The 27,424-nt window shown below is 45.7% G+C and overlaps 2 protein-coding genes across 3 annotated transcripts in view; one reads left to right on the top strand and one right to left on the bottom strand.

The window, feature by feature from the left end:
- Positions 1 to 1,588: 1,588 nt before the first annotated feature.
- Positions 1,589 to 7,580, bottom strand: NAIF1 (nuclear apoptosis inducing factor 1). Of its 2 annotated transcripts, XR_004376140.2 has the most exons (3): positions 6,397 to 7,580; positions 3,316 to 4,025; positions 1,589 to 2,275 (listed from the first exon to the last, which is right to left on the bottom strand). XR_004376140.2 is itself a non-coding variant. In XM_032797859.2 (2 exons), the coding sequence occupies exons 1-2, from the start codon at positions 6,905 to 6,907 to the stop codon at positions 3,553 to 3,555; spliced, it is 984 nt and encodes a 327-aa protein (XP_032653750.1). In that variant the 5' UTR covers positions 6,908 to 7,580; the 3' UTR covers positions 1,589 to 3,552. The 2 variants fall into 2 exon arrangements, 1 of the variants encoding a protein (XP_032653750.1); XM_032797859.2 differs by having other exon boundaries at positions 1,589 to 4,025.
- A 352-nt stretch (positions 7,581 to 7,932) lies between these two features.
- SLC25A25 (solute carrier family 25 member 25) overlaps positions 7,933 to 27,424 on the top strand; it is a 36,144-nt gene continuing 16,652 nt past the window's right edge. Inside the window, 1 exon segment of the mRNA XM_032797728.2 lies at positions 7,933 to 8,329. Coding sequence (XP_032653619.1) covers positions 8,060 to 8,329 — 270 coding nt within the window. The 5' untranslated portion in view covers positions 7,933 to 8,059.

The following is a 27,424-nucleotide window of genomic DNA, read 5'->3' as shown; positions in this document are numbered from 1 at the left end:
GGAGGGGTATGTTGCTTTTCATTCTCAGCCAACCTGTCTTTTGTTTGGACACAGGGCTCTTTTTTCCCTGTGCTATGCTGAGTTTCTTTTCAGCTTGTCAGCCAGCCTCAAAAAGGAGACAGAGAATTGTGAAAGGAGCAAATAGAATCATAGGAGGTAGAGACTGGGGAGACTTTTTAGATCAGTTTGGCATGTCTCCCTGCCAGTGCAACTGTAGGACTTTCCAGCTGTAGGGCTTGAAACATATTCATTAATAACTGATTGCTTGTGGCTGAACTAAGATCTCAGTGGAATGCCTGGCCACATTATCCAGCTGCAGCAATTTCTCCATTCTGTTATATGGTGCCATCTGCAGGAGAGAATTGAAATTAATTCTGAGTTTACATCACCAGCCAGCTGAACATCTTTAAAACTATATATTTGCTCCAGAGGTGGACTGGCACACGTAAAGCAACCTGGCCACTCTGGAATGGCCTCTGATGGACCAGAGACCACTTCAAGGTTTATCTCCCGAACCGCCAACGCTAGAAATGTATGCTATTTACCACTGAAACTAGAATTCCCAGTAGCATGTACACTATAGCATTGTTTCTTAGCTTCGATGATTTTTGATACAGGCCCTCAAATCACATTTGTATTATACTCTTTCACATCTGCTGTATCCTGTTGGAGAAGAACATCCTTGCTTGGTACATTCCTGAATGGCTGTTCTCAGTCCAGGTAGCTGGCTACCGAACTCTCCAGTTCCAAAAAAGAGCAGCAGGCTTGGGGCACAGATCAGCATCCCGGATACTTTGCTTATTTTCTGTCCCAATTACGCACTACTTTTGTGTTCAATCACTATAACACCCCCTTCTCCCCAAAACCACAGTTTGGGATACCTTCTTGGGCTGCTTCCCTTTACTATCTAGTTTTCAGCTTGAGTCCATTATTTTTTCTTTATTCCTCATAGGGTTCCACTGAACCCATTAATAATCAGTCGTTGAGCTTGAGGCAGGTAGCTTGTACTATATTTAAAATATTGCTGCAGTTTTTTCATGATTGAGAATTTATGTACACAATTTACATTTGAATGCTATTAGTTTGTATTAGCACCATATTTCTCCCTGACATACAAATTGGTGTTTCCAAGTGCCAGGCATTCAACTACCTATAGTAACTATTTGCAGTAAGATGTGTTACAGAAACACTTCTTGGGCTGCAGTCATTGAAATAGTTAATATAAATCAAGTCTAAAGCCTTATAAATGCCATCACTGTGTCCTTTATTATTCTAGGATGTTATACTGCATCCAGCTCATGGCAGATGAATACAATGTGATTTTCATGAGTCATGGTTGTCTGTCATAAACAGAGCAGTAATCACCACTGCAAAATGAGATTGCAGAAAGTACTGATATTATTTGAGAAACAGAATGTGATCATGCAGCTAAATACCATATCATGAAGCATGTGTCCAAGGGGACAGAGTTAAGGTTGCTGAAAGGAATAAGCAGTCTTAACTTTGGTATTTCCTGGTATTTTAACTTTGGTCCCTTTCTGCCGTGTGTCATTTTTTTTCCCCATGGAAAATACTGATATACCGAGAGTGATTTACAAAAGAAATGATTTTATTAAAAATTCATATTGGTATTCATATTCACAAGTGAGGTAAAACCAAACAGATAGGATGCAGTGTCTGTTTTAAAAATAAACTGCAACTGAGTCACTGATTTGGTTCCACAGGGTTTGAGAGAAACAAGCCAAGAAAATTGTACTGATGTGGTTAGATGGTGAACAAGGTGGGAAAGCCATTGACGGTGTTGTCCTGACTCAGAGTGGAAGACTGAATGGATGGGTCAAGGATCTTCCATGGGCCAAAGCTTTCAAACACTGTTCATTAGCCCTTCCTCCTCCTTCCAAGAGACAGCTGAACTACCAATACAATAAAGGTTATTAAATATAACAATATCCTATGTACTGGTCTGGTTAAGAGCCTCATCAATATTTCCATTATAGAAAGATATATTCAGGGAATTATAATTCCATTGTGCAAATTCATTCCATCATGAATTTCAGCTCACTGCTTCTCAGCCCTACAGAGAGTTCAACAGCATTTAACTCAGCATAAAAAAGTTCCATTTTGACAGTAATATTTGGCAAGTATTAATCTGTAATTTTGACTCACTGGTTCTGCAAGTGGAGTGTGGAGGAGCAAGAGGAAGACATTAACAATGAAATTATTTTTTGTAAAGAAATCAATCATCTTCTACACATGTAGAAGTGAAGCTTTTCATCTGAAATAAAAAAATTTCATTTATGAAGTTGGTGCATATTTGTAATAACCACATTCATGCTATCAAGTCAACTTCCCATGAAACTAAGTGGTCTTACTTAGTTCCTGGCCCCAAAAGCCAGAACAGCTCAAAAAGGAGGAAGGATAGGAGGTGTGAAGGATAATTTTTTTCCCAATATAATCTTAAGAAAAAGATTTGGGGCCAAATTCCACAGTCCTTAAGCAGTCAAAATGCCTGCTGAAGTCAATGGCATATTGACTGAAGACAACAGAATTTGTTTCTAACGCCTTAAAAATACAAAACAAATGACAAACTGTAAACAAAAACCAACCTCCCCACACTGTTGAAATAGCAAATAGTTGACAAACTCACACAAGCAAAGACTTTTAGAGTTATGGCTCTGCTGAAAACTCCATATTTTCCCCACCTTGTTGTGGCAACAGACTGTACAGGTTTCAAACTATACTGCAGTACCCAGTCCATTGATTTCATCTGTATGTAAACCTACCTGAATGAAATTCATATTTATTCATTCCCTTAAGTACTGTTTTGAGACATTTAATACACATGTAAAAACACCTCTGCTAGCTTCGGATTAAATTTACCAGTGCCGAAGGCCAGCATGAGGTCTATGCACCACTATTTTGAGAACTAAAGTGGGACTTCTGTGGGATTCAGGTTGTGGACAGGCCTTGTGCTGGTTCTCTATACAGGGGTGACTTTCACCCTTAAAGAGCAGCATCCACAAACCTCCAGCACAGAGATGTGGCTGCACCAGCTCAGGTACCAAATTATTACTCTACAAATGTCCAGCAAGAGACTGGACTGCATTAGCTCCTCTGTAGTATCTGGACACCTTCAAAGATTAGCCATGACTGCAAGACCCTCCGTGTGTTAGAAGCCAGTTAAAGGCTGTATGTCTTGGGAAGAGGTGTCATTTTTAAAGATAGAAATAAAAATAATTAATTGTCTTTTTAGAAATCTATATGGAAAAAATATTTCTCTTTTTAAAAAAAGAAACCAAATCCAACAACACTAACTTCCAAGTTTAATCACACTTCCTGGCTGCCATCCTGGATGTTGAGTCCATAGAAGCAGATAGTGCAGGATCATCACAGAAAAGGATGCTGTCCAGGAACAGCTTTTGACCCCACAGGACGGGAACTCAACCAATCCACAATGACAAGAGCAGATCTCGTTCCTCCTATCTCTGACCCAGCGCGTCCAACAGTAGCAAATGTAGCTCTTTTGAGAGAAGAGTCCAGTTGGTCCTTATTTCATTGGATGATATCATCTTGTTGCCCATTCTGGGCCACATGGCTGGGGTCAGCAGTTACTGAAGGATTGGGTGTATTACTTTGCAGGAATCGACGGAAATCCTTGATCATGGGGCGTAAGATCTGGATGAGGGCACTCAGAGCAGCCTGGGTCCCTTCCATAGCCTGCGCCTGACGCTCTTGTGCACATGCCTGAACCTCCTGAGAACGACGGATCATCTGCAGCAGGTCATTTTGCTGTTCCAAGTGCTGGGCGATCTCTTTCACATGTAGGTTGGTCACTCGCTGCTCCTGCAGGAGCTTGGCTGAATTCAGGGCAATTCGGCTTTTCAGCTCCTGGGGTTTCACGGATGCCTCAGCTTGATGTGCCATCATCTCCAAGGGTGCTTCAGCAGTAACAGTTGTGGGAGCCTCTGTCGTGCAGTATTCCACCACTCCATCCTCCAGACTATGGTAAGTTGTCTCTGCAGGGACTAGGCACAAATAAAAAGAGAAGTCAGAGGCTGCAGCTCTTTGGGTGAATGTCTATAGCAGGGGTTCTCAACCTTTTTCTTTGTGAGGCCTCCTCCAACATGCTGTAAAAACTCCATGGCCCCACCTGGGTCACAGTAACATGGTAGCAACAGGACAATTGCCTGGGGCCTCATGCCACAGGAGCCCCCACAAAGCTATATTGCTCAGGCTTTGGCTTCAGCCTTGGGTAGCAGGGCTCAGGGCCCAGGCTTCAACCCCACGCAGCAGGGCTTTGGCTTTCTGCCCTGGGCCCCAGTGACTCTAATGCTGGCCCTGATTGGTGGCCCCCCTGAAACCTGTTTGCAGCCCCGCAGAGGGCCTTCAACCCCTGGTTGAGAACCACTGGTCTACAGCACACCACTAATAAATGAACATGCCAGGGATTTAGTGCAGGGGTGGGCAAACTATGGCTCGCGGGCTGTGTCTAGCCCATTGGATGTTTTAATCCGGCCTTCGACCTCCTGCTGGGGAGTGAGGTCTGGGGCTTGCCCTGATCTGTGCAGCTCCCAGAAGCAGCACCATGTCCCCCTTCTGCTTCCCACACACAGGGGCAGCCAGGGGGCTCCGTGCACTGCTCCCGCCCCACGTGCTGCCGCAGCTCCCATTGGCGGGGAACCATGGCCAATGGGAGCTGCAGGGGTGGCACCTGAGGATGGGGCAGCATGCAGAGCCACCTGTCTATGGCTCTGCTTAAGAGCTGTGTGGGGGGAGGGCAGACGTGCCGCTGCTTCCAGGAGCTGCGTGAGGTAAGCACTGCCTGGCCTGCACCCCTGACCTCCTTCTGCACCCCAACCCTCTGCCCTACCCATGATCCCCCTCCTACCCTCTAAACCCCTCAGCCCCAGCCTGGAGCACCCTCCTGCACCTCAAACCCCTCATCCCCAGCTCCATCCCAGAGACTGCACCCCCAGCCAAGCTCTCACTCCCTTCTGCCCCCTAACTCCCAGCCCTAGCCTGGAGGCCCCTCCCGCACCATGAACTCCTCATTTCTGGCCTCACCCCAGAGCCCTCACCCCCTGCTACACCCCAACCCCAATTTTGTGAGCATTCATGGCACGTCATACAATTTCCATACCCAGATGTGTCCCTCGGGCCAAAAAGTTTGCCCACCTCTGCTTTAGTGCCCGCGTAAGGAGAAAACTGAAAAGACTGTGCATGTAGAACACTAAAGAAGAAAGCTAAAGAAGACTGATCTTTCCTGATCTGGATCTGTCCCCAGGTCTGTACAGTGCAGAGTCAAAAAGCGTAGGGAATACTACAGTATATACCTAGATACACCACTTCTGAACTCCCAGTTCAAGAGGAGTTTTCCAAGCAACATTAATAAATGGACACAAAGGACAAGTAAGAGATGAAATGGCATTGGTCAGAATGCCTTTGGCTGTTTAAGCATCCACTAGAACATCTCCACAGACCCAGAAAAAGATTTCTAAAGACAGAAGGAAGAGAAATGTGCTTCCATCTTTCGTAACTCACAAGACGGTGAGGGATGGAGGAAGAGCTGGGAGTAGCCATAGAAGACAAATCTATTAATCTCAGCCTTTGCAGGACAAAATAGGTTTCACTTATTCATCACAGTGTCAAAACAGCTATGTGCTGCTGTTTCAACTAGCATATCTCTGAACATCTAAACATCTCAAGGAAGCTTTGTATAAACTAGCTTAACGAATATATATAGTCAGAGGTGTCTGTAGTTTCCCATTTTGCTCCATCTGTATGCTGGGTTTATAGACTGAACACCATGAGCAGCCATTCAATGGGAGGGAAAGCAGTAGAAAGATATTTAAGCAGATAACTATGTACCGTGTGCTTTTATTCTGGTCTAGAAAGCTCAGTGTTCCAAGTTCTTCCTTTCTCTACTAAGACCCCTTAATCCATCTTTGCTCCCTTTTATGATTTGTTTACCCCACTCATAAGCTCGAATCAGCTTTAACCACACACAACTGTGCATAGCTACTAACCATCCTATGATACAACCTTACAGTTATCCCCCACAGGGAGGCTGGGGAAGCCTGTTTGTTGCAAAGGCGCATTGGGATGCCAAGTCCCCAAAAGGCTGCTTGCTTTCCTTGTTCTTAAGACTGACCTTGCTGTCAAACAGTGATTTGCATTCAGCACCGGCATATCCTGCCCCTCTATAGCACCAGAGCTTAGAGGGTGCCATTTTCACTATATTGTAAAAGGTGCCAGGGTTTCATTTTGCTGCACCCTTTTGGGGAATGGAGGCTGCTCCACATGGGTACTGGGGCCCCTTCTCATTGTACATGGGAGAACTGCAGGGACCCCTGTATGACCTTCTGATCCAACACCTTCATCAGGGGCAGCACTCACTCTGGGTCAGGGTGACAGTGGTGGTGGAGGCTGTGATGGGTATCTCAGCACCATCCCCGGCAGTGCAGTCCCCAGTAGGCAGACTGATGATGGTGGCTTCTCCCAGCAGGTTGCAGATGCGCTGCTGCATGGGGGTGAGTATGACAGGGGTGGCTGTGGCACCAGTCGGGTCCTCACCATCCTGGCCCTCGCCAGCTCCATCCTGCCCTATACCACCTCCTTCCATAGCGGCCCGGACCTGCGCCACCTTGCGCCGCACCTCAGTCTTGAGGTCTGACCACTTCTTCTTGACCTCTGGCAGCTCGCGGCGGCAGGTGGCCACGGCGTTGACGCGGCGCAAGATGTCGTGCCAGGCGGCGGCCTTGGTGGCCAGTGGGACCCCCGCATTGAAGTGGTTGATGAGCAGGTGCTTGCCTCGTTCCAGCTCCTCGACGATGATCTCCACCTCCCGCTCCGAGAAGTTCATCTTACGCTTCTTCGCTGGGGGAGCCAGGGGCGATGCCATGGCCATGGAGTGACGGGGCTGAGGGGAAGATGGGAGCTCTGGGGGTGGGGAGGGGGCAAAGGGCCCTAGAGGGGTGTTGGAAGTGCAGGAAGCCTGAGAGGAACTGGGGCTGGGGGCCTGACAGGGAGTTAGGAGCCCAGAAGGGCCCTAGAGGAGCCTAGAAGGGCAGGAGGCCTTAGAGGGCCGAGGGGGGACCAGAGAGGGGTGGAGAGGGCTACTAGGGGCCCTGAGAGGGACTTGGGGTCTAACGGAGGCAGGAGAGGGGTGGGACCCAGGGGCCCCGAAGACCTAACAGGATCTGGTGACCTATAGGGCCAGGAAAAATGGGGGGGCCCCAAGGGGCCTCACGGGCCCTGGGGTGTTAACCCCTTCAATAGTGAAAGATACGCAAATTGCGTACCGCGGCCACCCAGCAGGCCCCGCTAAACAGCCTCCACCCTGCGGCAGTGGCGTAATGACTTCCAGAATCAGCCCCTTTCCTGCCTCGGCCCATTGGGCCTCCTGCTTGCCTGTCAAACATAGGTCTCACCTCCCGCCGACAGCGCCTTAATCGTATTGGCCAAAGGTGCTGCTTGTCAAGAGTAGGCATCGCCTCCCCTCAGCGCCATTCCAGCCTGCGGGCCGGCATGCTGCCTGTCAAAGACTGTACCCGCCTCCAGAGGCAGCTGCCATAGTGCATTGGGTGCCATTCCTGCCAGTCATCACTAAGTACCCTCTGTTCTCCCAGGCTATTGGATATATTCTCTGTCTGTCAAGATTTAGTACAGGCTGAGGCCGTCAGCGTCTCAGCCCATTGGGTCTGTCGTCACCTTACCCCACCTTCCCCGCGTCTTTACCAATGTGAATCCTCCATCAATTTGAATAGATTTCCAAATCCTAGTGCTAGCTGAGTGCATCTGTATTCTAATTGGGTAGGGCGAAGGCGTGCGTGTGACGTAAATGTAACCGCCCATGATTTGATTGGCTCCTAGGTGGAGGTGCGTGGTGTCAGTAGTGTTGTCCTCGCGCTCCCTGTGAACAGGCCTTTCCGAATGGCTACAAAAGGGTCACGTGGGCGTTTTGCCTAGCGGCGCGAACCGGAAGCACGTTAAGTCATTTCCCTTTCTGTGGGGGAGGGGGCGTTCCGCCATTTGCCGGCATTCCGCGGGCCGCTGGAGGATGCCGGGTGCGCGGCGCTCTCTGGCCTCTCCTGTGGTGAGCGGCGTGTTGTGCCCGTGCGGCTCCCCTCGGGCAGGGCCCGCGACTCCGGCATCTGAGGCGGGCGGCCCGGGCCCTTGCGGCAGGTCCCTGTGCGGGGGGCCCGAGCACCGGCGTCTTCACGCCCTCTTCCAGAAGCTCGACGTGAACCGGGACGGCGCGCTCTGTGTGCACGACCTGGCGGTGGGGCTGGGGCAGCTGGGGCTGCACCGCACCGAGAGGGATCTGTGGGTGAGTGAGCGAGCGGGCAGGGCTCCGGGGGTGTGTGCGCTGGGACTGCACCCAGGAGAGCCTGGGCTCAGGGCCTTCGGGATCCGATGTGGGAAGGCACCGCGTTGGGCGGGAGAGTGGGCCTCGGGTAAATGAGTGGGGAAGGGCGGGGGAGGGGGCGTGGCCTGGGGGGTTGTGGGGAAGGGGGAGAATTGCACTGTGGTGGGGGGGAGGACGTACCTCATGGTGACTGGGGGAGGGGGCGTGTCCCGGGTGAGGAAGGGTCGGGGGTTGCACTATGGTGGGGGGGAGGACGTATCATGCTGATTGGGGGAGGGGGCGTGTCCTAGGTGAGGAAGGGTCGGGGGTTACACTGTGGTGTAGGGGAGGACGTATCATGCTGATTGGGGGAGGGAGCGTGCCCTAGGTGAGGAAGGGTCGGGGGTTACACTATGGTAGGGGAGGACGTACCTCATGGTGATTGAGTGGGGAAGGGAGGGGGAGGGGGCGTGCCCCAGGTGAATGAGTGGGGAAGGGCGAGGGGGGGTTGCACAGTGGGGGTGATGCAGTGGGGAAGAGCGGGTGGGGGGGGATTTGCACTTTCCTAGAACGGTGGTAGGGCCTGCCCCTGAGTGAGTGACTAGGGAAGAGCAGGGGATTGCATCATGCTGGGGGTGGGGGTCCAGGGAGTGACGGGGAATGGGGGAGTGATGATTGCATCACGCTGAGGCGGGAGGTCTGGTGAGAACATGCCCTCAGGTGAGTGACCAAGGAAAAGGGATGATTGCATCATGCTGGGGGGAGTGTGGCCCTGGGTGACTGGGAAAGGGGGAGATTGCATCACCTTGGGGTGGTGCATGCCTCCAATTGAGTGATGGGGGGGATTGCATCATGCTAAAGGGGGAGGTTTCGGGGGGATGTGCCTCCAGGGGCATGACCAGGGAAGGGGGTGGCATGCATTGCATCACACTGAGGGGGGAGCTCTGGGTGTGTAAGTGGAGGAAGTATACTGTTAATGGGTTGGCACCACACTGAAAGGGAGCTCTGGGTGGGTGGCCAAGATGGAGAGGGCAGCAGCACCACACCTAAAGAATGCAAGGTCTTTGCGGAGAAGTTGCATTCTGAGGCACAGCCTAGACTGGTTTGGGGACTGCAGAGGGAGACATGGGGGTCTAACTGAAAACAGTCCATGTATGTATTTGAGGGGGACTATAGGGACTGATGAATGCAGGCCCTAGAGACGAGTAGGATTTGGTGTCCTGTGGGAGGCTCTCTGGCACATAAGATAATGAGGGATGCATACAAAAGGTGGTGGTAATGCTTTTTTTTTTCTGCTCGGTCCCTTTTGTTTCTAAGGGGACCCTTTCCCCCTGGAGAGTATATCCTGGTCTGACTCTTGAGATTTTACATTCTTAGACAAATGGGGAAGTATCTGGCTGTAATCCTGACTGAAAGTATTTTGTTAAAATAACTGGCTTACCTGTGTATCTACTCTGCAGCTGGCATTCAATGTCTGCCTACCCCATGCTGATTTGTGGGCACAGCTGTGGCATCTGGTGGATGCTCTAGATACATTGTTACTTGGGATCAGTGCATGCAGAGCCCATTGAGGTGGGTGCTCTTCCATAAATGGGCCTCTCCAAGCAGCTTTGGTTTTGGGGAGTGCAGCCTCACTGCAAGGTTAGTCTTGGGAGAGAAGCCCCACAGTTGCATGGCAACACTTAGCAATGTTATCCAGTTGCCTCTTAGGGTTGGCCCCTAGGGAATGCAGGATTGTGTATATGTGAGGAGACACACTTGCACTACTCTGTTAAGGGGGTTTTCTGCTTTCCTAAAGGCAGTCCCATTCACTCTTGACACTGAAACTACACAAATCTATTTGTCTTGCTGTCTGTGGATCTGAATATTTGTAAACTAAACAGAAATTAAGATTGAAAACATCACTTCAGAAAAAGAGTGTGTTTTTTCTCACCGTTAAGTATTCAGAAATTCAGTCAGGAGGATCCACTTAGAAAACAATAATGAAGACATTGGAAAGTATGGCTATATTCAGATCAGGTCATCTAAACAGCCTTAATTCTGTTCCCTTATTGACAGTAGCCTTCCTGATGTAAACTCTGTACTTTAATGTAAAAAATTTACAAACTAATAGTTTTCAAAGCACTAAATTGGTTTTTGTAATAACTTTAAGGATTTTGCAGCTTATGGCGGAGGACATATTACATTTGGCAAACTGATGTATTTGTATAGCTAACATGTGGCATATATCAGATACGTATTACAGCACGTTGTCTTTTACATGAGTCACTGATACTGTGATATTTCACTGTCATGCCACCATCTCTTATTCATGTAAAACCCATAATTGAGGATAGTAGGCTTACAAAGTCTGCACCTGTAGGTACTGTAGCTATATCTGATTGTACCTGGAAGCATTTACCTTTGTGGATCAGTGCAGAGCCCATTTTCTTATTAATGCTTTAGTTTTAAGTGATCTGCACTGTGTCTCTCTCCATGTCCCTAAAGAACCCAGCCTTCTTGAATTAGTAGTCTATAAATATGATTGGGCAGTGCATAATCTCTGAAAGAGTGAAAGAAGTAGTCTAGTAAAATGTATTTAACTTTTGGAGTCTCTTATAAAACGAACACTCGTGTTCTTGAAGTCCTCATGATCCTCAAACTCTTGCTGTGCTCAGGGTAATGTTATGGAGATTGTTTGGGTGACTTTCATCCTTTTGTTCCTCTTTAATTAGACTTTCTAATGTTTGTGTATGAAAACAGCATTCTCACACAGCTTTTTTCTGAAGTGATATTTTCTTCAACCATAACTTTGCCTGAGAATTATGCTTTTTTGAAGTAAAGGGAAAGAATTCTTCAGTTAAGTGAAGATCTTGCCAGCTCCACAGATCCTTTGATCAAACTTACAAGCTGTGCAGGTATTTTGTTTGTGACTATATCTGGGATTCTGTCTTTAATCAGTGATTCTCTGTACCGAGAAGCGTTTAGGTTCTGAAATCTAAGCTTAACATTAAACTATAAACCACCTGGATGTGCCCTCATAAAATGCCTGACGAGCTGTTTTTCATGGGCACTGAGCTTCTTACTCTCTGGGAGAATTGTGTTAGTTCAAGCACCAGAACATTCTGTGCTCACATCTACATGCCTGGGCAGTTCAGCATGCAGGCCCTTTTCTTCCCTGGCAGTGTTGTTGTATCTGGCTTCACATTTTGTAAGGTGTGTGTGTGTATGTATGCATCTCACGTGAGATGAGAACCACCAACCATATTGCAGGAAGCCCAGTGAGGAAATGCTCACAGGGGCAGGAATATATGCTTCTAATTGGGAAACATGAACCCACTTTATCCAGCCTATTCTTCAGCGAAGTTTCTTTCCTCTGTCAACACTATCCCTTCACTGGGCTCACTTTCTCTCTCTGCCTCTTCTTCTGTCATTGCCATGGTTATCCCTACTCACTTTTTTCCCACTAAAGAGAGTAGCCAAGTATCTTCCTTGCCAAAGCTGGGGCTTTTAGACATTCAGAGTTTATAAAGCATGTGCTAGGGTGTTGCACATTGCATAATGCATCCATTGGGCAGGGCAATGTGTGCTTCTTAATAAATGCATAGTTAGGATGCAGAGCTTAAAATGTTGCAAAGTTTCAAGTATGTGAAAATGCCCCTTCAGTAGATCTGATTGGAATATTTCCATCAAAATATAATTTTCATGAAAATTGGACAAGCTTCTGAGAGAAATGTTTCCTGTTTCCCAGATAGTTTATTAACTAGTCCCCCTCCTTTTCTCATTCTTAAAACTAGCCAGAGGCACCAGTATTAGCCAGGGAGAACTAATTTGGAGTTATGTTACGGGAATATGTTAAGTAAAAATATTGCAATCCTCCATGTCTCAAATTGCTCAAGAAAATTCTACTTGAGCACAAATTCACATTTGTGAAACTTCAGGTGCGTTAGCTGTGGTTCAGCAAAACATTCTGTGGTTCAGGCCTTGTCTACGCTACGGGGGAAGAGGGATCTAAGTTATGCAACTTCAGCCACTTGCATAATGTAGCTGAAGTCAGCGTACTTAGATCTACTTACCGCGAGGTCCACAGTACACTATGTAGACGGGAGACATTCTCCCATCCACTCCCCTTGTGCTTCTCCTTCAGGTAAAGTTCAGAAGTTGAGGGGATAGCAATCTGTGGTCGATTTAGTGGGTCTTCACTAGACCCACTAAATCGACTGCCGATGCATCGATTGCCACAGATTCCCTTGTAAGGGTATGGCTACACTTGGAATTTAAAAGCGCTGCTGCGGCAGCGCTTTGAAGTGCGAGTGTGGTCGGAGCAGCAGCGGCTGTAGCGTGCAGCGCTGGCAGCCATGCTGCCGCCCTGATTACACTGACGCTTTACAGCGCTGTATCTTGCAGCGCTCAGGGGGGTGTTTTTTCACACCCCTGAGCGCGAAAGTTGCAGTGCTGTTAAGTGTAGCCATACCCTAAGTGTAGACAAGCCCTTAGGCACCTAACATTCTTCTTTTCTACCATCTGTAATGAGCTGTAGGATTGGAGTTTAACTTCAGTTTTTGTGGGGCAGTAGGAGAGAATTAGTCTTATGAAGGAAGTGAGCTTCACCCTTAATTGTGGATCAGACCGATATGTGTCTCTGTTAGTGAGTTTAAAAACTCACTTGCTTTAATAAATGAGCTAGATTCTTGTAGTAACAACACTGATCTTGTTCTGGGTGTGAGCTGCAAGTATTAAATCAGTGTAGGTTCTTGGGCAATATTCTAACTACCTTAGTTTTCTTTTGATGAAAACTGTCAGATGCAGAAATTATTGTTGCTGCATAGTATTTTTGGTACAGAATAACTGCTGCTTCTGTTTCAGAGGTGGCTGCATTTCAGTGTGTGTAGGGGGAGTTGCATTACTTTGGCATCTTTCTAGATAAAAGTTGCTATGTAAATAATGTGGTATTATCCCTATGATTACTTTAAAACTATTCAGCCTATATATCACCAAACCACTATCAATGACAGTATCACTAACAGTGTAACATGATCAAAAATACTGGTTTCAGTTATATTCTAATTTTCTAAATTAATAGTTCATTTTCATTGCTTGGTATAAGACAAACCATATACTGTACTTACATCAAGAACTAAGATGTGAATTCAGCAATTAGATATAGAGTGTGTGTTTGTGTACATATATATACACATACACACTGATGAAGGATCTCAGAGCTATTAACTGTATAGGGACCACTCCATTACTTGTTTGCAGCTACCTCTGGAGTAAAGAGGCAGTCATTGTCTGAGCAACACTTTTCACTTATCCTCCTGTAAAACTTCAGTAACTTCTGCAATTCAACTGTAGAGTGATCAGATGGGAAACTAGTTTTACTTGCCTGGGTAGTATATTGGCCATTGCACCAGTTAAGCTCCACATAATTTAATAAATACTTCTGTTAAAAAGGCATGTTTTTATTGCTCATGCATTCATACTGCTAACATTAATTTCTCCTACCAATCATAATCAATTGCAGGGCTGGAGTATCCTTCCAAAAGTGCTGAAATTAACGCCAATTGAACCATTGAATGGGTGGAATTTGTTGCCCAGCCACTTACATGCAAAGTCTGAAGTAGTAAATCAGCTTGGTCTGCAGTAGTCTCTTCTGCGATGGTGGAAAACCTCTTCACTTGGACTAACGAATACTTAAGAAACTGAGTCAAGCACGGCTCCTTCTCTTCTCAGCCATGACCATCTGTTTGCCTCTGCTCTCTGTCACTATGATGTCACCCTTGAGCCTGAACTTTTTTTCTCTTCCCACATCTATATCAGCAAATCTGCCTGTCATCACCTCAGTGGCATGTTCCCTCTGGTGGAACTGAAGTAGTGCCGCTGTGTTGAGATCTTCGTCTGTTTTCATCTCCTCTTTCCTTGACTATGGCAACTCTCTTCTCTGATCTTGTCAAGTACTAGCTCTCCTGATTCAAGCATATGAGTTCTGCTGCTCACCTTCTCGTGTGCACAAAGAAGTGTGACTGAATTGCTCCAGCCACAAACTTCACTGGTTGCAGCTTGCTTCATGTTCCAGTTTAAAAATGTCTTTGTTTTATAATTCACCATGGACTTTTTTCCAAATGTCCTCAAATAACTTGTCTGTCTCTACTCCCGTCTGTTAGTCGTCTTTATCATTTGCCTTCTTGACTGTAGATGCTACAATCTGGAGTAATTTTCTGCCTAATCAGTCTTCCCTCTCCTTTCAGATCTTGGCTGTAAACATTCTCTCTTTTAAATTTCTCTCCCCTTTTGAGCTTTATCTATGTAATTGTTTAACTTTGCAAAATGTTTTGGGCTACAGTTTGTATTGATACCTTAGAAAACATAGTATAGTGTAAGTAACTTAGAGGTAAAGAGAGCAGGAAATATTGTATTTTGTAATAAATAATAATAAAGTAATAAAACAAAAAGCAAAAAACCCCACACAAATAAACAAAATCTGCTGTCAGATGAAGATACCTTTAATCATAAATTTGGTGGGCCAGTGAATGACAAAGTTCTGTTTAGTCATTTCCACTGTTTGAGCTGAAAGTATTAAGCACTGGATGATATCAGTAGGTGTTCTTTAATCTAGGCTACACTGTCTCTAAAATCCTGTGTATGTTTTGATAAAATGTATTTTACTATACATGTTATGAATCCCTCTATGGCACTTGCTATTCCTGGGAGAATGCTGTGGCAAAAATTTAAAAAATCTGCACACTATTTTAAAATTCTGGATATTTTATTGATCAGAATAACACACTATAATCACACCAGTTTCAATTATTTTTGCAATTCATTTCAAAATGTCTGTCAGCAAGTATGTCTTCAACAATAGAGACAACAAAGAAGTTTCCCCCACAAGTAGAGAGTTAAAGAACCCCCTACAAGAACCCAGTTTGTGTTTCGCTATTAAGCTTTTGTTGGGTGCCTCAGTTTTGGTCTGGTACACGTGCCAGCTGGGCACATTGGGGGGTGGGCATCTTTGCCCCTCCAGTCTCTCACCCACACCCCTTTTCCCTGAGCCCAGCCCAGCTTCTAGTTTAATTATGTGCAAATTCTGCCTTGCATGGTAGTGCAGAATTTCCACAGGGGTAACTTACAGAGTTTTGAGGCAGTGTGACCTATTAATTCAACGTTAAATAAGGGTTATGCAATATGAATGAATTCAAACAAATTACAAATGGTTTCCCTTTTAAAATAGTGGACTATAGTCCTTTGCTTGCTTTGAGGAATTTGCCAACAGTTCACTAACTGTCCTGGGGGAATATTGTGGATGTTCTGTATCAGTTCTTAGAGCAGTTTTGCATGTTTGTGAAATTGTTCTTAAGCCTAGCTTAGAACCTTTTTGAGTATAACCTTCCTTGAGCTGGTAAGCAAATAGGAATACATTAGAAGATCTCTAGGGAGTGAAGTATCTCTTCTCCTGTTGGTGGGTGGCTTGATGAAATCTTAGCTTTTTTCTCATGTACCAGGATATCATGGCACCAGTTCTGTAGGCGGGTGGGCCAGAGTTGTTCTAGCTGTAAATGGTATTTAGAAGCCTTGTGAGGAGTAGAAAATGGAATACAAAATTCATACGTGTTCCTCAGTTTAGGACCAAAATGAACACTTCATAATCAATCCAAAGAGTACCTCACTGTCACAGCAAAACCTCCTTGCGGAGGAGGAATGTGCTGATTGGCCTTGGGACAGGGAAATCTTGCAGTTACAGGGTCGTTCTATTAAAAAATTTGGCCAGTAGCCATGCAAGACAGGAACTGTGCTAGAGGGTTGGATTGTGAGTGCCTGTATCTGGGGAACTGCTTGGCATGTTCACTGTCTGCCTTGGTCACTCTGCCCTGACCCACAGAGCCAATGAGAAATTCAGCAGGGATTTAATGGGGGTTGTGAATACTTAGGGCTCACTTAATATTGGTGAAAATCTTGAGCTGCACTTCTTGAGCTGAGTGCTGGCCACCCAGAGGTTCATCTTTGTTGCTAGAGGTATAAAATGCTGCAACATATGGCAAGCTACACATTGTTGCTGAGAGTAGACAGGAGAAGAACTTTTAAACGGATATATAGCAATTCCCCACCCCTTCTTGTCTAGTTAAATAAACAGAGCACTTGGCAACACATGCAATACCTGGTGTCTTATGCTGGGATATCAGGGGGGTCAGATGTCCTGTCATATTTGGACATGTGGTCCTGGAACATTCTTTAAATTAAATAGATTGCTCTGTAGTCTGCACTTCCAGCAAATTGGAGAAGGTTGATGATGCTTATCAGGTGTCTTCAGCTGGAAGTAGCCTCTGCATTAGGTCAGGCTTCTACTTTGTGTGATGCAGAAGTAGCAATGCCTCTTACATGATTTTAAAAAAATGTAAATAGCATGCAGTGAGGGAATGTCGTTTCCAGAGCTGTATTCTGCTTGTTACTGAGATGTTCTATTCCTGGTGGATAATGCATGTTCTGGCTTCTCAGCCAAATGGGGCAACTGCAGAACAGCTCAACCAACTTGCAGAGACTTGCTGCAGGTACAGCCTACAAAAGGAAACTATAGATCACAAGCAGTTACAGAATCAAAAACACGTCATCTTATTCTGTAGGCAAGGGCATTGACCACGTCGCATGGGCATTGTTGGTTTTTTAGGACCTACTCCATGGAGTAATGAATAATTAGTGAGGAGAACTGGGAAAACTAGCCCCAATGTCTGCTTTTGGGAAATGGCCTGTCCTAGTCCTGGCTGCAAGTGAGGACGGACGCAGGGAGTGGTGGTAGGAAACAAAACACTTAACAGAAATAAAAGTAGTCAAGAGCCCACTATACCAGGCCACCCATTGGTACTGTTCCAATTAGGAAAAGTAAATGAAAATTAAAGAAAAGTTAAGAATCTGCCTAAAAGTAAGACAGACTCCTAAATGGTTGAAATAGCTCTAAAACCATTTCAGTAAGGATTTGGAGCTCTTATTCAGAGTACGTTTCACAAAATGGTCAGAGTTTGAGATCCATGCAGCCTATTTAGTATATTATAGCATCCAGGGTCAGCCTCACATGTTGCTGATGTCACCATTCACTGATAGTACAGTCTCACTACAGTTGATGTCCACTGGCATGAACACAGCCGGAAGTTTGGGAAGTGTAGCTTTTTTTTCTCACATTGAAGCTCAGAAGTAGCTACGGTAACTGCAATCTACCCCCGCATCAGTGTGGAATATGATGGAGAAGTTATCCATGGGCTAAAGCTAATCACATGACCGCTTCTGACAGCTATAGTGGATTTCAGAAAAGGATTCTTCAGTAGGAGCTCTAATCTGTTAGATTATGAGACACATGAGATGGCAGCATCCTTTGGTATCTACATTGGGCTAAATAAATTTCCCTAAATGCTGCAGATTTTAGGAAGATCAGGACCTGTGCATTATTGCACCTCAGGAGCTGTGCGGGTATAAGCGTGGGGCTCAGGACTAGAGGGAGAAAATCATTTGATAGCTATGTTCCTGGGATTTAATCCACTGCAGTTTGTAACTGGGAATTGTCTGGGGTTTTAAGTTATTTGTTACTGGAGCAGGAGAGAGAACCGCTTTTTAATCTTGCATTGTTTAGTCTGCCCAGTCTCCTATCCACCTTCATTACTCCTCACGTGATTTGTATGGCCTTACTGAGTACTCACTGTTCAGTGACTCCGATGGGCTCTGACTATGTACCAAACCCCCTCAACTGCATTCTTCAGACCCTTGTGTTTGGCACAGGCTTCCAGTTGATGATTTGCAATTATCTATCACCTGGAATGATTCATTTGAAATGGTAAAAAGGATTTATACCATAGAGTCCCTTTCTGTACCTTTCTTTACAGGTATCTAGCAAGGGGACCAGTGTAGCATTTACTACACTGTGCCTTATATCAGCTTAATGCATTACTACAGCTGACTATTAGAAAGTGTGTTTTGCACCACCCAGTTTCATTGCCCAAGAAGTAATGGCCAGAATGTCTGGTTTTGACTGCCTGATGCAAGAAGCACTGCAGGCTGTATTTCAGCTCTGTCTCTGGAGTGTGAAAAGTTCACATACTCAATCCTCTTAATTTTTGCAACAATTTCAGTTCTAAAAGGTTGATGATGACAAATAGTATAACCTTTCTCCTATGCTGAGACGCACAGGGCTAATGCAGAATCACGGGATTGCTTGTCTGCAGCCAGTGCTTGTCCTCACTGGGTGTTTCCAATGCAGCTTTGAAACAAGATGAGTCACTGTTCATTCCTGCAGGGTCACTTGGGGAACTAGAGATGGAGGCTACTGTGGCTTCTTGCTCCTGGTGTCTGGAGAAGGATGAAAGATGCCATTACAAGCAATCCAGTCAGCGCCTCTGCAGCTCCCTTTTTGCCACCCCCCAACGTTCTTGCAGTGTTAGCTAGCTGTGTCAGTGAGTTCTCACTGAAACACTGTGAATGACCTCAGTTAGGGAGATGTTTTAAAAAACAGCGTGAAAAGGCCAATTCTCTGGGACTGAATTGAACTCTATGGTTGTGTGGGTGGAAAGGGAAGATGATCCATCTGGCAGCCATCCGCGTGGGAAACAATAGGTCAAAGGGTTTCAAACTTTCATAGTATGGGCCCGCACTTAATAAATGCATTACAAGACCCCTCTTTTTCTCCACCCTCACCACTTCCTTGTTGCAGAAGATCCCTGTGGCAACTACAGTGATCACTCCCATGGCAAAGTAATATTGAGGAAACTATTGTATTTTTAATTTTAATGTCATAATGTAAAAATAACCTAACCCTGCTCTTCCTTTCATCTTCCCCTCCTGTCTGTACTTCTTTCTGTTCCCTGGGCAGAGTGCCTGGCTGCCTTGTTATCTTCTGCCCTTGACATTCCAGTCCCACTGGCGGCTCTGGTTCCCGAGGCTGCTCCTGTAGCAGTGACCCCTAATAGAGGTAGCTAGGTTGGCTGCTTTTCATTTCCAGTTGCTTAAAGAGGCCCTTGACCGTGGCAGTATATATTGAAGATAAGGATGGCCAGAGGTCCATGTTTACTCGTTAGCTATACCTGTGCCCAAACTGAAGTCCAGGCTGGTGGTCCCCTGAAAGTCGGCTGGTCACATGTTGACACTCCTTGTTTCCAGCTGCTTCTACAGGTCCCCAGTCCTCATGGAAAGAAGCAGCTGGAAACAAGGAGTGTCAACATGTGACCAGCCTACTTTCAGGGGACCACCAGCCTGGACTTCGGTTTGGGCACAGGTATAGCTAACGAGTAAACATGGACCTCTGGCCATCCTTATCTTCAATATATACTGCCACGGTCAATTTCAGTATATGGCTCCTAGTTCACTGAGATGCACACACCAGGTTATTGTCAATATTTGTTGCATATCTGAGTGGATTATAGAGCATGTCTGCCACTTTTTGGTGCCTTGGGTAGAATGTGTTTTTGTGGGAGTCCCTAGTGCTGTATGCAAATAACTTGGTGCTAACTGAACCCCCTCTAAACATCCTACCCTTAACTGGCTTTATTTTTGTAACCCTAATATGAGGTGTTCTTCACTTGATATGAACAAAACTTGCTTCTGTTAAATATGGATTAGAAAATCTACCTATGCATACAGCAGTTGCTAGATTAGTGCAGTGAAAGAATGCTGACAAGGCCTGATTTACTAGAAGGATGAAACCCAAAGAGGTTTGGCTAGATTTCTACCCTGCAGCAATAATGTCATCCCTTGCACAAGACCAGCAGTGTGCCCAGGGAAGATACAGTCCCTGCACTAACAAAGGAAGATACAGTCCCTGCCAAGAATTTGACCTGAAGTTAGGCTATAAATCTTCAGCAGAGAAACTATGGAAATACTGGAGTGTAACTTTAGTTGTTCCTTATGAATGGGCCTTACCGAACAGCAAATTTGAATTAGAAGCCCACTGTCCTCACATCTTCTCTTGCAGGCTTAGACACTAACAGGAAGGTTGGTTTGCAAGAACTGTTATTCAGTTACTTCAGCCAGGTTTGTCCATTTTTTTTTTTTTTTAAATTGCTTGGGCTGAGAGAGCGTGAAGAACTTTGACCTAAAAGGAAAAATTAAGGAATTTAAAATGGGTTTGGTATAGAATGATTGATTCTTTCAATTTGTTTATAGTCACTGCGGTATTACTCTATTAGAGAAACCAGGAAACCTGCAGCTCAGATTCTTACAACGTCCGAGGTCTAAAGAATGGTTTAACTTTTATGGCAGTACAATGCTAATATTTAAATGGGTGTATCTTCCTACTTTCTTTTAACTTGTCTGTTGGAACAGTTATTGGGTACCTTCCCCAGCCATGAGGAAGAGCTCTGTGTAAGCTTGAAGGCTCGTGTCTGTCTCTTCTCTGACCCCCCCGTCCCTCCGCCAACAGAAGTTGATCCGCTAAAAGATGTTGCATTACCCACCTAGTCTCTCTAATATCCTGAGAGTCTCATGGCTACGACAATACTGCTTAGTCAAGGCATTACAAAAAAAAGTATTCTTCCTGCTCCCCCTTTTTTGCTGTAGACTGTTCTGAGTAGAGTAAAATCCAAACCACAGTTTTCTTGTGCCATGCTTTGGTTGTGGTAGGTGAGTGTAGTTTTCCCTGCAAATTCATACTTTGTATCCTTTCCTCTTTACTTCCTAACCTCTCTCTCCTTGTCTCCTGTAAGGCAGAACCAGTAAAAAATAGTCACTTAGCAAGGGGATGCTGTGGAGTCAAAAGGACTGTACATTGCACTTGAACCTCAGCAGATATGCTTGTAATGTGAAGTCTTCTGCACGCTTGGAGAAGACCAGCTTCAGACTTGAGCTTTTCTCCCACTTTGCTGCATGATCATTCATGACTTGAATTATTATATAAGTGACTAAGTGGACTTGTAAGGATGTGCATGTTATCTATGTATGTATTAACATTACAAGCTCATCTGCTTTGCAAACTTTTGCTGCTAGTTTCACACAAAACATCTGCAGAATTGGGCTGTAAATGACTCTCTCTGTAGTCATAATAAGTTAAAATGCTGAAGATAAATCACCACAATGGAAAATCAACTACATACAATAAGCAACTTTCCCTCCTCCCTAGGAGGTTTCTGCAAGGAAAATTTTCTCCCTAAATCCATTCTTCCTTTGTCCAGCATTATCTTTGGCTGTGCTAGCAATTTTCCAGGATCCAGAGGATAACACTTTAATTTGCATTAAATAAAGAGCTGCAACAACTCCTCTTTAATACAGCCAGGCCACTTAAATCAAGGTGGAATATAGCATGCTGGGATCTATAATCTCTGAGTCACATTCCCATATTAATACTTCTGTAGTGGCTTTCATCTGAAGATACCAAACCATTTTACAGTTCAGACTTGAAACCAGAAATCTCTCTTCCTGATCCCCTGCTGTATCCACTAGACCAGTGGTAGTAAATAGGTGGACCATGGGCCAAATCCAGACCACCAGATGCTTTTGAACGGACCCTGAAACCTTTTTATTTTACTTATTATAATCATTATTGGTGTTTTGTTGTTTTTCTCTAGAGTCTGGCCCGTAACCAAGAAAATTGGACCTTGACCAAAAAAAAAATACTCTCCTCACACTAGACCATGCATCTTCTCATAGGACCATCTAAAGGTCGCATCACAGAACTCTGGCTGAATTTGACTAGCAGGCTGCACTTTAACCACTGCATCTTAGAGCCTATGGAAAGAGAAGGAGCCATGAAGGCTTTGTAAATGTCATGGTATCCTAGTTAAAATGCCAGAAGAATAATGCAACACCAAGCAGCTAGTGTACTATGAATGAGACTATTATAGACTAGCTGCCTGCCCCTCCCTTCCTTTAGAGCCATGGCTCTCAACCTTTCCAGACTACTGTACCCCTTTCAAAAGTCTGATTTGTCTTGTGTACCCTAAGTTTTACCTCACTTAAAAACTTACAAAATTATTCATAAAAATAAGTGTCACAGCACGCTCTTAGTGAACTATTGCGTACTTTCTCATTTTTACCATATTTAGAATATAAATATTGCTCTGTATTTGATACACTGAAATGTAAGTACAATAGAAACAAATCATTGTCTATGAAATTGTAGTTTGTACTGACTTCGCTAGTGCCTTTTATGTAGCCTGTTGTAAAACTGGGTCAATATCTAGATGAGTTGATGAACCTCCCTCCCCCGCAGAAAACTTCTGACAACCTCCAGGGGTACACATACCCCTGGTTGACAACCGCTGCTTTACAGGTCAATTCAGTTGTGGCTAAGGACCACAGGCCTCTAGCTTATAAAGAGCCATCTGCTCTACTAACAAAGGATATAGATTCAGCTGCAGCTGCTGAGTCATATAAGCAGGTACGTGTGATTCCTATCCTCTTTCAGGTTTCTGTATGATAAAGTAGCCATGTCAGGGTTGTGGTTTAGATGCCCAGAGCCAGGGTATTTTTTGAATATAGTCCTCTCCAACCCTGCTGGTACCTGGCTAATCCAGCCTCATTCTGCGGGCTGCAGTCAGTGCTTCTCTGCAGGACTGTCTGGCTGCATGCAAAGAAATCGTCTGGTTGCGCACACTTCTATTGGGCTAAGATTGCTGGTTTGAATAATGAACATGTTAGTGTCGGTAGAGGTGATTGGCTGGGCACTGCTGCAGTGAGAATGCAGGCTGGATACTCAGGGTTTCAGCTCACTTGATGCGCGTTAGATGAGCCAGGGAGAGCCTAGATTAATTGGTAGCTTTGAGCAGCTTCCCAGAGTGAAAGGGTCCATTTTAGCTTTCATATTAAGCTCAGCATCTTGGCTTCTCTGTCCAGACTTCCTCTAAAGCTCAGTATCTTGGGTTCTCCATGCCAGAGCTCTGGAGCTTTTGTCTGTTGCCACCAGCTCTGAGGCGCTTGTACAGTGAGTTGCTTATCAGGCCAGGCACGACAGCAGTAGCAGCAATTTCAAAAGGCAGGAATCAGCTGCAGGAATAGTCTGTAAAGCAACTGAACCTCTGGAGTTGCTGGCTTGAATCTCTTTCTGGCTGCTGTGCGGAACGGATTCCTAGTCTGGAAGGCTTGGTACTGCAGTCACATCCTTGCAGTCAGTGGCTGCCTGCTGCCAGGGTTTCCTTGACTGGGACTTTCACTGGAGTAGCAATGCGGCAGACCCTCTGGTGTTTTCTGTCCAGCCTCTTTACCAGGGCCACATGCCAAGGTCCTGCAGAAGGAAAAGAGAATGAGGCCAGAGAGATGACCTCAATTCCAGACCCAGGGGACCAGGGGCCAAACCTGTTGGGGAAGCCACAGGACAGAGGGGCTGATCCCACTGAAAGGAGACCAACTATCTTACTGGTGGTTGGACCCGCAGAGCATTTTCCAAAGGTAACAGAGCTTCTGAGGTTCCTGAATAGGGGCTGGCTTGCATTGGGTTGCACATGCCTGGCCTACTGGAACAAAGGGTGTTGGGGGAGATGAGAGTGTGAAAATGGAGTTCCCGGAAGGGAAGGATGATGTGGGGGTGAGGTGGGGGGGTTGACAAGGAGGTAGAGTGATCCTGGGTGTGGGCTTGCAAAAGTATAAGTGTGTAAGTAAGTGAGCTGCCAGTAGTTCCCTCCCTCCCTTCCCCCCTGCCACCCTAATCACAAAATATTTTGAGGACTGACCTCTCCAGGGAAACTGCTTTGGGAGCAAGATGAAATATTGGAGCCCAAAGGTTCCTCAGCAACTGAAAGCAGAGGCTTAATTTGAGAAGGCAAGGAACAATTAATATGGGCTAATAATGAGGTTCATGGTACTTCCACACCTGCACTGGGGACTGGTTAAGGGCTAAGAAATAGTCTAGTAACTTGCATAGGTGGGGTGATGCCTCAGGAGTTGCATGCTCAAAATATGCTGGTTTCTCTTGCAAGAGCCTGACAGCATTAGCTAAATGGCACACAGAGCTGGAGTCTGTCCGAGGCAGGAGGATTTACACCTTGGCAATGAAAAATAGTTTCCCAGGAGAGGCTAGGGAAGGGACACTGGGACTGGAATGAAGATTGAAACTTCTGAGGAGAGGGAGAGAGGGTGTGGGGGGCAAGTACAATAGACAGAGAACAAAAGGAGATTCCTTGTATCTGGGGCAGCTAGACAAAGGTGGTTAAGCAGTATGTTAATGTACAGGAGCCTGGGATCATGCAACAGTATAGGCTGGGTACAATTTTACTTCTCTTAATTTGATTATTTAGCTATTTAAAGAGATGGCAGCTGCTGCCTATTGTAGAAGTTAATGTGGAGGTTGGGAGAGGAGAGCAGTCGCACTGTGATTACATATGGTTTGTTACAAAGGAAGTGACTGACGGAAAGGGGTTGCAGGCAGGTACAGCCTCTCCAAGTGATGGGAGCAGGAGAAAGGAAGAATGTTGAGACAGATGGTTGGCCACCAGCAGGGATAATGATAGGTGGTTTGCAAGGTCCAGTTTACCAGGCAGGAAACTAGGTATAGATGCTGTTTTAAAAGCCTTCTGTGTTCTTGTTACTGGGATGAACAGGCTGTGATTATGTGGTGGAGGTGATTGTAATCTTTTCTGCCTCAGGCATTGGATTGAACCAAGCAGGGCTGAATTTGTGGCTTTGGTTCCACTGGACGGGGCAGTCCCTGCTTGGGCCTGACTGAGAAAGCTGCAGGGACTTATTCTTCTTTGCTGGTTGTCCAGTGATGAGACCTGGGTACCCTTTTTAAAGAAGAGGAATGCATGAAGGGTGAATGGAGAGAAGATAGGAAGGGGAAAGACCGAGAAGCCAGTGACTAGTTAAAGCAGGCTGTGAGAGGAAGCCTAGAATGAGTGGGGTTAAAGATCTCTCCTACATCTTCTATAAGAGTAATGGGTCGTCTGCTTTGAGAAGTTCAGTCTGCCTCTCCAGATCAATGTTTCCTCTTTGAGAGTGGAGATAAAGCTGAAGTCTGTCTCATTCCTTCCCTATGTGACACATTTCCATGACCTTGGGAGGCTGCTTCCTGACAGTGGAGAGAGAATTAACTCAGCTTTGAAATCTTTGGGAGGATGAGGATGGGGAGAGCCTAGCTCAGAACTGGGGCTTCTCATTTACCTTTGCTGTCATGTAGTGGGAACTGTTGTCTGGTGGTTAGTGTGGGATATGGGAGGCAGAGGTGGGTTCTGTTCCTAGCTCTGCCACTGAATGTCTGTGACCTTGGGTGAGTTGTCTAATCCCTCTGCCTTTCTGTTCCCTTTGTAAAAGTGTCTTGAGCTCCTAAGCTGCTATATAAATATGAAATATTTATTATGCCTGACAGCTAGATGCTGTGATGGCTTTGTTTGTACGAACAAACCTGATGTTAAGAAGCAGATTCTGTAGTCCAATATGAACTGCTTCTGTTTATCCCTGTGGTCCTTGCCTTACAGTTGCACAGGCTTTGATGTGATGGCTACTCGGAGGTGGTTATTGAAGCATCGGGCTGTTTTTCACCCACATTTATGTAAAATGTCGATGGGTATGTGATCTGCTGGCATGTTTACCAGGTGTGCGCAGGAAATTCCTGCCAATCACACCAGCATCTGTCACTCTTGAGCTGGTTGTCATGAGTGGAAGAGGTCAGTTCGCCTGGAGTTTAGTTACCTTCATGTGAAATATTTACCTTTTACTTTCTCCCCTCTCTGTAGCCTTGGCTAGCTGCTATTGTTCTTTAGTTTGCTGTGGACTGTATTGAATTAACAAATGATTAACTGCCCTCTTCCCTCATTTTGTATCCCTGTCCACTCCTCGATGTTTGTGTCCTGTTAGGACTTTCTGTCCTGTACAATTAATTATACTCCAACTTCCAGGAGTTGAAATACAAAATCAAAAGAAATTACCAGTCGAGACCTATTTATTTCTTTGCTGGGCAATAGTCAGGGCTTGTCTACACTACCCACCAGATTGGCAGGCAGCGAGCAATCCAGCAGGGATCGATTAGATGCAATAAATCGACCGCTGAGTGCTCTCCCATTGCCTCTGGTACTCCACCAGAATGAGAAGCGCAAGCGGAATCGACAGGAGGGTGTTAGCTGTCGACTTACTGCAGTGAAGACATTGTGGTAAGTAGATCTAAGTACGTTGACTTCAGCTACGCTATTCACATAGCTGAAGTTGCATATCTTAGATCGACCCCGCATGGTAGTGTAGACAGCCCGTCAGACACAGTGGTTCTCAGACTGGTCCAAGGACAGTCAGTGGTCTCCCAAGCTGCTTGTGCCACAATGGAAAAGCACATTAGTCTTCAAGCTATATTTCCAGTGAGTTGTGGCCCAGTCCAGCACTTAGGACTAGTCTACACTAGAAGCACTGCATCCTCACAACTGTGCCAATGCTGCTGTAGCGCATCTAGTGAATACGCTCTATGCCGCTCTCCTGTCAGCATAGTTATTCCACCTCCATGAGAAGCGGTAGCTATCTGTGGACATCGCTTAGGTTGGTGTAACTTGCGTAGCTTAGGGGAGTGGCTTTTTCACACTCCTGAGTAACCTAAGTTAAATCCACATAACTGGTAGTGTAGACCTGCTCTTAATATTTCCAGAGGCTTTTTTAACCTATTAAATTAAAAACAAAACCCTCTGTCCTAATGCAGCTGCCTTATGTCTCTGGGCAGATGTGTTTTGGTGTAAATTCAACCATGGCCTCATTAATGGAGAGCACTAAAATTGGAGGTGACACAGATGTACAGGAAATGGTCATACCCTCGGGTTCTGTACTGCAGTCAGACCTGCAGCACTGGTGCAGTTGGCCTGGGTCAGCTGGCTTGGGCTGTGGGGCTAAAAATGGCAGTGTAGACATTGGGGCTGGAGCCCAGGCTCTGAAACCTGACAAGTGGGGATGCTCTTGGGGCCCAGGCTCCAGGCCATGCCCGAACAGCTGCACTGCTACTTGTAACTCCTCAGCCTGAGCCCCATGAGTCACTGTTCATTGACCCAGGCTCTGAGACTCCCTGCTGCAGGGTTTTGATTGCTCTGTAGACATACTCTAACCAGGAAAGATTTGCGCTGAGGGAACTTCAGATAGGGAGCAAGCCCTTGAGCTAATGCCAAGCTTCTGCCTAGGGAAAGGAAATAAATAGCATAGGTATCAAAAGCAGGTATACATTTATCTTGTCTC

Source organism: Chelonoidis abingdonii, chromosome 24 (assembly GCF_003597395.2).
Source record: "Chelonoidis abingdonii isolate Lonesome George chromosome 24, CheloAbing_2.0, whole genome shotgun sequence".
NCBI lineage: Eukaryota > Metazoa > Chordata > Testudines > Testudinidae > Chelonoidis > Chelonoidis abingdonii.
The sequence above is the reverse complement of the archived record's forward strand: the minus strand, read 5'-3'. Positions and strand labels throughout refer to the sequence as shown.

Bases quoted from the DNA above. Each gene is read 5' to 3' on its own strand.
- NAIF1 (XM_032797859.2), bottom strand. From the start codon at position 6,907: ATGGCCATGGCATCGCCCCTGGCTCCCCCAGCGAAGAAGCGTAAGATG. The intron at 4,026-6,396 runs GTGAGTGCTGCC...ATTTGTGCCTAG, and splicing joins CACTGTCACCCTGACCCAGA to TCCCTGCAGAGACAACTTAC.